General features: G+C 32.6%; 1 protein-coding gene across 4 annotated transcripts in view; it reads right to left on the reverse strand.

The window, feature by feature from the left end:
- Herc4 (HECT and RLD domain containing E3 ubiquitin protein ligase 4) overlaps positions 1-12,272 on the reverse strand; it is a 116,219-nt gene that overhangs the window by 28,263 nt on the left and 75,684 nt on the right. For 3 of the 4 annotated variants that reach the window (XR_007108809.1, XM_047553513.1, XM_047553512.1), the window contains one exon: positions 7,417-7,536. Coding sequence is in view for 2 of the 4 variants with exons in the window: in XM_047553513.1 (XP_047409469.1) it covers positions 7,417-7,536 (120 nt within the window). In the remaining 2 variants the exon portion in view is untranslated. Of the gene's footprint in view, positions 1-7,410; positions 7,537-12,272 lie in introns of those variants that run through there. The other variant, XR_007108810.1, reaches the window with a different exon arrangement.

The following is a 12,272-nucleotide window of genomic DNA, read 5'->3' on the forward strand; positions in this document are numbered from 1 at the left end:
CCTAGGCTACTGGGAGGTAATCTATAGGTCTTTGAAATACCAAGACTGATAAGAATGTCTGTTTGTTTAGGGCATTTATTCACGGACAATACAACAATTTATCATGGGGCCGTGGGTCATGTGGTACCAGTTCCATCTCTAGAAAAGGTCAGCCACATAAGCAGGATGTGTCTGAGCCGCAATAAAAATTCTGAGTACCAGGAATCAGGTGAGCTTCACTGGTTAACAATCTTTAACACATCAATACCAGGTAACTAACTCATGACTTCCTAAAGAAAGAACAACAGATGTTTTGCCTTTGGGACCTTAGACTCTGCTCTATGTGCTTCTTCTCTTGGTCATTTTAATCCGTACTCTTTTCCTGCAGTAAACAGTAATCATCAGTCTAATAGTTTTCTCAGAGTTCTGTGAGGTCTGGTAGCAGCTAATTACTGAGTCTAAGGGTGGGTCTGGAGAACACATCCCTTACACCAACATGCAACTGGTATCAGAAGTGAGGACAGTCCTATGTGGAGTTTCTAACTTTGTAGTTGACTAAATTCTCATATCCCTTGATGAGCTTCACTGGAGGCTTGAAGATATTAGCAAAGACTTCAGGTTTTCTCTCTATACTGTGCTTATAATTAAAGGAGTATAAATATAACAAAACATGACTTTATGTAAATCCTATTCTAAGAAAAATTATTGACAAGTTTCTTTCAGGACTGGGGATATAACTCAGTGGTAGAGCGCTCCCTAGGTTCAATTCCCAGTACTAAAGGTAGGGGGAAAAAGGCAGAATAAACATTAGTGTTGTAAAGTAGCTCAAAAGTAAGTCATCAAAGTAGTATTTCCAAAGGAAAGTTGAAAGGAAAACAAAATGGTAGTGGTGGTGGAGACAAAACTTATAAGGTCAGTTGAAGGTTTACTCAACACACTCCTCAATGTGCGAGCTGCTTACTACTCTAAATCGACATATATAAGCACTGTTAGCTGTTTCTTGAGCGAGGGACTTGAAACTGGGTTAAGGCACGTCTAATTTCAGTTACTTGATGTCCCAGAAGGTGGAGTGACAAAGGCCTAGATGAAATGTTCAAAGTTAGGATTTCATGATCTAAGTCAGACTTAAAGGACACTTTGAACATTAATGATTACTAATTACAGTTTTTGTAAATAAAAAAGATACAGTGTCTCTGCTCGTTTTAGTTTAAACCGACTACTTATGGCAAAATACTAAATCATTACTAGTATCATCATCTTGATTTAAGGGCATAACAGGATTACTCGGAGAATGTATAAAGAAAGAATGCTGAAATTATTAAAGGAATTCAAATAAATAAAAAGGGTGGCCTTGGCAATTAAAAGAGAAGTAAAATGATGCTTCTAAATCATGTAGGTAATACAAAATACACAAACATAATTTGGTGATCAAATGCATAAAGCAAGAATATGACATTATGATCACTCCACGAATGTGAAGGCTGGATTAGCTTTAAAAAAAAAAAAAAAAAAAGAATAAACAGTGTCATAAATGACAAACATTTCTGGGAAATACTACACTATAAGGGAATACAAATCTACTTTAGTCAACATCCTTATTTTATTAAATGAGGAAGAAATTCAATCTCGGCAAGTTAAATACTAGTATATTTTCCCAAAACTCTTCTACTCAGTTGTTTTACCAATCTCTTTCTATTTATTTTGCTGGTGAGCAGGTCACCTTGCTATCTCAGCAGCTGTCCACAGGTAACATGCAACAAGTCAATTCCATAGCACAAATATAGTGACGATTCAGACACAGCATTACTAATAATGAATAAGTAAGATTTATGACATGTGGTATCAAAGACTAAAATTCTCACAAATTTATGAATTATCTTTATTAGTACAAATGCTACAAAGCAGCTGGGCACAGAGCACACACCTGTAATCACAAAGACTCAGGAGACTGAAGTAGGAGGATCACAGTTCAAAGGCAGCCTCAGTATCTTAGTGAGATCCTCTCTCAAAGTAAAAATAATTTAAAGTGCTAAAGATGTGGCTCAGTGGTTAGGTGCCTCTAGGTTCAATCCCTGGTATCAAAAACAAAAAACAAACTAGTCATTTGGATCTGGCATATGTCTCACATGGGTATATGCCAGTTCTTGAAAAAATGTATTTAAAAAAAAAAACTTAACTTGAATCTCACTGTAATTCAAAGATGATAGACCCAATTTAGACCCTTCTATATCTTATTCTGAACATGTCAACTTTTACTAGCTATATAGTGATATTCATGTATAGTAATGAAATGTATAAATGGGGAAGAAAAACGGCAAAGGGTTTGGTAATTATCTACTAAGGTATTTTCATAAACAATTTAAGAGCAAAGTTAAATGAAAGTAATGAAATGTGCAACTGAGAACAGTATCAAGGAAGTCTAGAAAAATCATCAAATAGCAGAAGACAGAAAAAGAGAGAGACAAAACACACATGCTTCTTCTATGTTGCCAAAGGGTCACAAGCAGAGGGAGACAAAAAGCAAAGGAATCCAATTGCATACTTTCACACATCAAAATCAGAGCCTTGGGAACAAAAGCAGACTATATAGTAACTAGTAGGAGTAAAAGTATCAAAGATTTCACAAAGACATGTAACCAGAAAGTCAGGAGAAAAGGGATAGGGGAATGGAAGGGGAAAAGGTGAAATATTAGGAAATCTCAGCAAAATAAAAGGACATATCCCTTAGCTAAAATGTTTGGGACTAGAAGTGTTTCAGATTTAGGAATATTTGCATACACTTTACTGACGGAGCAACCCTAATTTTAAAGTCCAAAATCCAAAATCAAAAGTGCTCCAAAGTCCAAAACTTTTTGAGTATCATGTGGGAGTTCAAAATGTTTCAAATTTTGGAGCATTTTGGGATTTTGAAATTAGTGATGTTCAAGCTGTATAAGAAAGTCAAGAACTATTAGTTATTAAAGTTTAGGGATCAGAAGTATATGCCTAATGGATTCTTAAAGTCTTTGGAAAAGAAAGGTAATGGAAAAAATCCTAACAAATTATGGCATAAATACAAAATAATTTTCTCATAGTGTTTAGCACAAGATAACGCTTTATATTTATATACATATGTAAAATTTATAACATTTTAAAAATAAATTTCATTATATTTAAAATATACAACATACATATAATAAAATGGTTTCTAAGAGACACAAGTTTCTTACAGTTCATGATTATTATGTTCTATGAAAGAATTTTAAAAATTTTTAAATTTATATATATTTTTTACTTGTTCTAATTAGTTATACATGACAGTAGAATGTATTTTGACACACCATATATCAAATGGAGTATAACTTCCCATTCATGATTGTACATGATGTCAAAGAATAAACTCTCTCACTGAAGCAATGAAACTTTCAAGACCATAACATACTTGTATATATAAATACAAATGCATATACACAAACACTATATTATCACAAAATAGCACATGAGTATCCCTATGGCAGATTCTTTAAAATTTTACTTACAGGGTCAAATGTGATATTCAACCCAGTATTAAGACTGGTACTGAAAGTATAAACCTTATTTGGGAAAACAGATCTTTATGAGTTCTGTATTAAAGTGAAAATATATTGAACTCTTTCAAAAAAAGCATCTCTCTGAGGTCAAATGTCATATAAATTTAATAAATTATTTAAGAATTGTATGAAGACCTTTAATACTACTGGTTGCCAGTCTTCTATTCCCAGAGAGAGATCAAAACAAACCAAAGTCATGGATTATGGATTCTGATTTCTAAGATATGATGTTAAATCCACTTTGAAAATTAAAGAAATAGCTCCCTAATGAAATTCAATGTGATATGATCATGACTATATACTATAGTTAGTTTGGATGACAGAACTATCAAATTGAAAAGTGAACATTCAAACAATACCTTTTCTCCAAAGCATAATTACTTTAAAAATATATATATAGATATCTTTTCTTTTAACTTGGTCAAATGTATGTTGTGTATGACTTACATTAACAGATATAAATTTCAGTTAAAGGACAGATGATATAATTCAGAGTGACCCTGGCAGATATTTCTAAGACATGATTTCCCAAATTGGGTTTGCTGATCTCTAAGGGATATATTCTTAGGGAGTCTATAAGTGCTCTAGGATAGTTTTAAATTTAATGATTTTTTAAAATCAATAACAAAAAAATTTATTCAACTTAAAACTAAGACAATTTATATCTTATAAATATTATAAACATCCCAGTATTATAAATATCCCAGTATTGCCATGAAATTTCAAGGCCTGCAATGGTTCTGATTATAACCAAACCAATAGTTAATAAGATCTTTGTAACTGCATAAGACTTCATACTTAAATGATGTGATCGATAAGGACAAATGAATTATCACATCACATTCTAAAGGTGAATGTTTCATTATTGTGCAGACACAGAAAGGCAGAAAGAGAACAGTTATCAGACACTTCAAAAAGACACTATTGCCAAATGTATAGCCTGTGTCAAGGCTGCCAGTAGTAATAAGGACCATTTACTAAGTTTTAACTGTGCCAGGAACTACCTTAAGTACTTCATAGAGATCATTTCATTTAATCTCAACTGTATAAAGTAGGCACTATTATGTTAGTTTAAAGAAGATAATTTCTCCAAGGACACATAATTGAATAAGTGCTTAGGTAGAATTTGAACTTAGACACTCTGATTATACTGCTTCCCAGCATATTTATGTTGTGAGCTGGGATTCCTAATCAGAATGTAATCAACCTCCACATTTAATTAACTTGATTTAAAAACACAGTGTTGTTCGCAATTATAAATTTGTTGTGGTTTTACAGTTCTTTTAAGAGCTTAGTAGTACTAGTTTAGAACAAGTTTAATGTACATAAATATTTATATAAGATAATCATACAACTATGTAAGTAAACACAAGGTTTCTTAAGTTGTTTTTCTTTAAAAAGGTTCATATTATCACTACAGTTAAAAAAATGCTAATCAAAGAACTATGGTACCCTAGGTAGTAAGTCATGGGCAACAATTTTTCTCAGTGGTAAATGAATTTAGTTACTTTTATACTGCAGTTAAGCATCTATTATAACCTGTAGAATGCAAATTTCAGTATATTCAAAGATAAAATATGAGCCCCCAAATAAGTCTTGCTGAGGGAAGGTTAAAAAAAAACTCAATAAATAAGTTATTTCTCCTCCCCTTACAGGTGGCTCTGAAGAAAGAATTTGAGAAATTTTGCCTATGGTAGAGATTTTACTCAAATAGGGAAGGAAAAAGTAAATACTTGTTCAAAACTTTTCTGAGGTTATTTTGTTTAAAAACTATCCCATTACTCCAGGTACTAGTCCACTTTTATGCTTATCTTCAAGGCAGACCTTCTCAAAAGTATTCCCACAATTGTTGATACTGCTTTTTAACCTCCAATTTTCTTTTTAGCAATACCCCAACTCTAGAATGCCATTATCAATATTACTAATAACCTTGTAACCAAATTCACTGCTTAAATTCTATGGTTTTATTCTCCTTCTCAGAAGCATTCAACACAAGCTCTAAATACTTTTTAATTTTGGTTTTCACAACATTCCTATTTTTCCTCCTACCTTACCTACCACTCCTTTTTAATCTCTTTGTGGATTTCTTTCCTTACCTTATGGCCAATCTATCAAGTGATTCTCATCCTGTCACCTGTCCCCTTTACCTTCAAGAAGTAGTCCAAATCCATTTCCTTCTATAGTTAACACACTGCTGTTTTAGTCAAACCCATCATTTTCTCTTCCCTAGTCTTCTAAAATAGGCTTCTTGTTGGTCTCCTTTCCACTTTTGCCCTATTTCCCTTGCTTCATTCTCCATACAACCCACAAAGAGATCATTCAAAAGTATAAATCAGATTATGCTTCCCACTGCTTACTGCCAGTGGTTTATCATAATAAATTTTATCAGCTAAAACTCCAATTCTTAATCCTAATTTATTAAACCCTTCATGAACTGGTTCCTTTCCATTTCTTTGACTCCCCTGTATTATTTTAGCCACGTTAACTATATCTTTTAAACATGTCAAGTTTATTTGCACCTATGGTTTTCCACTAGATTATTTTCTTAAAATTCTCCCTACCGTGATCTAACAAGGCTCATCTTTCTCATCAGATTACTACTCATACTTTGACAGACAAGTATTTTCTGATTACCCAATCTCAAAAACATTCTTCACAATGATCCCTGATTTTAACTTCTCTACATAGTACACATTATTTACTGGCATTTTTTGCTTTGATTAATGTTAATCTTATCCACTACATTATAAGTTCCATGAAAAACTGGGCCCCTATGTGTCTAGTTTACTACTATATTTCAAAAACCTACGTCAGTACCTCTTTACACAGGAGATTCTCAGTAAATATTTGTTGAATGACAAGTAAATAGGTCTAATTCTAAAGAATGGCCTTAAACCTGATCTAATCTCCCAGTGATTCTGGAGAAGGAAAAAAAAAAAAATCAGTGAAAGTCTCTCCTAGTCTAGAGTCAAGTACAAAGGAAAGCAGAGCTGTTCTAGCAGTGACCTTATTCCTAAAAGTGAGAGTATCCTAAAATTAATGTGCAAACCAAGTTAAAAAAATACTATACTTTTTTTTCTTTGGTTTCTACTAGACATATTCCAGACACTACCCAGAAGTGCTGGTGAATAAACTGCCAAGAATGTTTAACTATAAAAACTTAAAGGCAGTGCCTAGCAAGCAACAAAAACTACTTCTGTAACCACTGGATACAAATTGCCCTCTCTGGGGGCAGAAAAGTTGCCTTCAGGTATATTAAAATGGCTAGCAAATAAAAATATTAAACTGCTTTGAATCTAGCTGCTTATCCATTTCTAAATTAAAATTGCATGTGCCTAATTCAAGCTTTATAAAATTATGCTACTATTTTAATGGAATATTATCTAGTTATTAAAGACTTATTAGTCAGATGCAAAGAAGTATGCAATATATGAATATACATACATAATCTAAAATAAAGTTAAACACATAAAAGAAAAAATCAAAAACAAAATCCCAGGGTTTTCTGGGAATTTGAAAGCACTGATCCCACAACAATAACACATTCTTTAGAGTTTCATTATCAGGGAATCTATTATTCTCAATATTAGAGAATCAAGAAGCAACCTCATATAAAACAAATGAGTTGAAAATCTATGTCACATTTGCATTTTTCTTTAGAAATATATAATCTGTCTGTTTTGGCTTTGGTAGAAGATTAGAATGTTTGCTTATAAATATAGCTATTCATTTGCAATGTGTTTTTATTTGAAAAATAAATTCTGGATAAAAGCTCTGAAAAAACTTGGTGTTTCAAAAATACTTGTTACTTTTGTATTAGAGCAAATGACATATAAAAATGAAATCACATAACACACGGAAAACATACCATTCCATAGGCCTGCTGTTGAACCCAGTTGATATAATCATTCCTTATGTCTATCAATTCTTGTACTTCATGGATATAAAATTTATCATACTGTATAATCTGTCCTGCTTTCTCATTTACCTAAAAAAAAAAAAAGTATAATTAAGTTTCATCAGTACCAAAGACAGAGACTGAATAGAATGTGTAATTAGAAAAAGGCTTTGGTGATTTCTTAGCTAATTTTCACTTCCTGTAAAAAATAATTACTGAGTGCCTACTATATGCAAAATGCTAGTTAAGTGTTATCAGATTTATAAGATGTGACAACTGCATTCAATATATCAAACTCTAATAAAATAGAGAAACAAATATCTTTGTTAACAGTAAGATGGGACAAAATATATATAATTAAGATGTATATAGAAACAGAAACTATAAGGACTTCAGGTTAGAGAAAGGGACCTAAATAACAGTAGTAATAGCTAATGCTTGTTAAGTATTATGATGTATTCAACATCTCATTAGAATAAACTTTAAGTGGTAATGTCTAGATAGGTTGTGAAAAATGAAGAGAGTATAGATCACCATCCTACAGATTATCTGCTATTTACAAAGGGAAAAAAAACTCTTTACAATGTAGAGAATGACCTCAACCAAGTGATCCAACTAATTATCAACAATACTGGGACAATTAAATGTTGTGTTTCTAATCTATATAGTCCAATGGGGAAGTATACACATCATTTGTGAATCAAAAAAGACTTAACCTGAATCTAATCAACTCTTGGAATCTAAATTTCAGTTTACAGGAGATATAAGGGATTAACATCCATGACAAAACAACCAGAGAAATCCTGATTGTGGGACTTGTACACTATTGGCCAAGATTTATAAAAAGTCAAGGTAATAGGGATAAAAAGGAGAGTGTTATTCTAAATTAAAAGAGAATAGAGGAGTTCTGGGGGGTACAAATGGCAGAATAATTCATATTAGAGTAATCCATCTGACAAAAACAATTACAAACCCTGAACCATATATAATAAAGCAAATACATAAAAACACTGGAGAGCAACCCAAATTAGCATCCCTCCCTCCCCCCCAAAAAAAACAGGCATGGAAACAATATTTATGGAAAACATTTTACTCCCAAATCCGCATGAGGAATGGGAGATAATAGATGAGGCATAAAACAGAGTTTTTCAGAAAGAAGCCCTAAGTCAGAGATAGGGACTGCTGGGTTGGCCAGACAGTGAGGAAGGAAAAAACAAACAAACAAAAAAAAAAAAATCACAGAAAGAAATCCAGAGGGGGAAGTCCCAAAATCTGCATGCAATTTCCCCTCACCTCTTTGGTAAACTCTGAAAACATGAATTTACACGATGAGATTTGGGGTTGGGGAAGACCACCCCCAAAAAACAAACAAAAGAAAGCAATCCAAAGTACACAAAATATGTTACCTACCCACAATGGAATTAAAAGTCATTAAGAAAAATTCATTTGGAAAATCCCAATAAATTATCCAACTTCACTTCCACACAAGACATACTGAAGATGCAAAACAGAGTCTGGCTCCTAGAAGGAGGAAGGGCAGTAACTCTGAAGTCCCATTCTGAGGTCCGGGCACACATAATTTAAACAAGACCAAGAAAAAGAAGATTTTCTCTTCCCTTCCCTCTACCAATCTTGAAAGTACCAAGTAACAAGCAACACCAATATACTACTGATGAGAACAAAAAGTGAGAAGAGAAATCCTATGGAGCAGGCAAGCAAAGTTGGAAAAACTCATTGACGCCCTCTTCTACTATAAACCCAAAGCAACATTTGGGGAATTTGAGGCCTGTGGTGCAAGTAACTACAGTTTTATAAATAAACAAGTAAAAATTCAATCCCAGTTTAACTCCTGATTAGACTAAGTTAAATTCCCACACTAACCGGCAGAAAGATAAGGTGTACCCATTTATAGGCTTTCGATTTATTTCAGTTTCAGACATACCAAAAAGCAAATAAACAAAGAACAAAACAAAAAGTGTCTAGAGAAGAAACAATCAATAGAGTCAGATTCAGAGATGACTCAGATGATGAAAAGAGAAGATGGTTTTTAGGAAACTATTTTGAACTTAAACTAAAACATACCAAAATTTGTGGGATGCTGATAAAGTATGACACAGATGAAATCTAAAGCATTAGGAGATCATAAAGAAGAATAAAATTAAGGGCAAGTCAAGTGGAAGAAAACATAAATCAACAAAAGAAAACAGAAAAGAGGGAAAAAAGCACAAATGGGGTTTTTAAAAAAGATCAATAAACTGGTATGCCTCTAGCCAGACTGACAGGAGACACAAATTACCACTATCAGGCATGAAAAAGATCTCATCACACAGATGTCTTACCAATAAAAACTGACTCAAGAAGAAACAGGAAATTTGAAGTGCCCTATATTTTAATATAAAATTAAAAATTTTCCTGAAAGAAAACTCTAAGACCAATGATTTCACCAGGGAATCAGATCTATTTTTCCCCCCAGTGCAGGGTATCAAACCCAGGACCTGTATATGCTAGGTAAGCCTCTATTACAGAGCTAAAGTACTGGTCCTTCACCAAACAGGTAAGGAAAAAATAATATAAATATTTACTTTCAAAAGATAAAGGAATCATTTCTTAATTCATTTTATGAAGCCAGAATAACTTTGAGAGCAAAAACTGACAACAGAATAAAAATTACTGGTCAACACCCCTCATGAACACAGATAGTCCTTCACAAAATATTGCAAATTAAATCCAACGATAAAGTATAACACACGATGCTCAAGTGGAATTCATTCCCACAGTGCAAGGTTGATTTAACCATCTTGATACAGAAAAAGCATCTGACAAAATTCAACATGCATTCATAATAAACACATTTGGCAAACCAGGAACAAATGGAAACTTCTCTAAACAGACAAAGTCACCTACCAAAAACCAAAAATCCTACAGTTAAAATATCAAATTTACTGGTGAAGTATTTAACTTTCTCTAAGATCCGGGAAGTAGGCAAGGATGATCACTGTAATCACTTATGTTAATATTGTACTAGAATCTTTGATTAATAAAATATGGTAAAGGTAGAGGGTAGAGCAGAATCCAACCTCTCTCTTTTCTCTCTTTTTCACACACACACAAATATATATCTATAATAAAATATATAATAAAATATATAAAAATATATAAATTTATTTTATATAAACATATATAATAAAATATAGTAAAGGTAGAGAGTAGAGCAGAATCCAACCCCCCACACACACACATACACACACACACGTACATACCTACAAATAAAATGACAAGAAGATAACATGACTGGGCACAAATTCAAATGATAATAATTTAACCAGACCACAGTGTAAAAATTTAGTATTTAAAAATTAAACTGAATTATCTCTATACTAGCAATAAGCAACTAAAAATGAAAATATTCATAATACAATCAAGAACATAAAACATTTACAAGTAATTTTTAATTTTTAAAATTATTTATGTATTTGCAGTCCTGGGGATTGAACCCAGTGAAGCTTTACCACCTAGCTACATCCTTAGCCCCTTTTTACTTTTTATTTTGAGACAGTGTCTCATGCTGGCTTCAAATTTGGTGATTCTTCTGCCCCAGTCTCCCAAGTGGCTGGGACTATAGGCATGCGCTACCATGCCCAGTTTAGGAGAAATTTAAAAAAAAAAAAAAAAAAAATGTAAAAGACCTCTGAAAACTACAATACATTGCTAAGAGAAAATAAACAGACCTAAGTAAATGAAGAGATATACATGTTTGTGGATTGGAAAAGAGAATAACAAGACTGAACAAACAAATGCAAACAATGAAATTAGTATGGACTCTATTAATTTTTAAACGTGATATAAAAAACAGTTTTGATACAATTGAGAACATTTACATACCCCAGGATAGATTATATTGTAGGATTATAGTTAAATTCCTTGAATAATTTTACTATTATGTAGAGAAATGCCTATATTCTTAGCGAATGCTGAAGTACTAAATGGTGATATTTGTTTTATACTTTAAAATGATTCATGGAAATGTATTTATAAAAATAGACATAAAGCAAATTTGACAGAAAGTTAACTGCTAAATCTGGAAAGGAGGCATACAGATGTTCATTTTATTTGCTTTTCAATATTTTAGTATGAAATATTTAGTCAAAATAAAAATTAAAGAGGGAAAGTTAAAAGGACGTCAAAAAATAAAGTTTGAAGGAGACCATTTTAAGCAAAGAGAATAACATGAACTAAAGGAGACAAAATTTGTACATATTTGCCACAGATGAACTACTGGTCCAAGGAGAATGAGAAATACATAGTTCAAAACTGGACCAAAAGTGCAGCTGGAAGCTAGGATGTGCTAAACTATCTAGATTTCAGGTCAAAACACAGTTCACTCTAGCAAGAATCAGAATAAATGCTTACTATTGTTTGAGTTTGGAGGTGTTTTGTTGTAAAGCATATTGTGGCAAGAGCTGATAACATGGAGAAATAAGGTTTTGGAGTCAAGTGATATCACTGATTATTATTTTTTTAATGAAAATTCTGTTGGCAGATTTAGTAGTAGTGATAGAAAAAGAATTGGGATAGTACTAAAAGATTCAAGGTTTCTAGACAATAAGAATGAATAGAAGGCAGGTGTGGTGACTCATCACTATAATTCCAAACACTGGGGAGGTTGAGGCAAGAGGATTACAAGTTCCAGGTCAGCTTCACAGTGTCTCTAAATAAAAAAATATAAAAAGGACCAAAGACATAACTCAGTGGTAAAGCTCCCCTGCCTTCAAACCCCAATACCAAATAAATAAATAAAAATGGAGAAGTGGTGGCAGCTAAATGAA

The sequence above is a fragment of the Sciurus carolinensis genome, chromosome 5 (genome assembly GCF_902686445.1).
Source record: "Sciurus carolinensis chromosome 5, mSciCar1.2, whole genome shotgun sequence".
Lineage (NCBI taxonomy): Eukaryota > Metazoa > Chordata > Mammalia > Rodentia > Sciuridae > Sciurus > Sciurus carolinensis.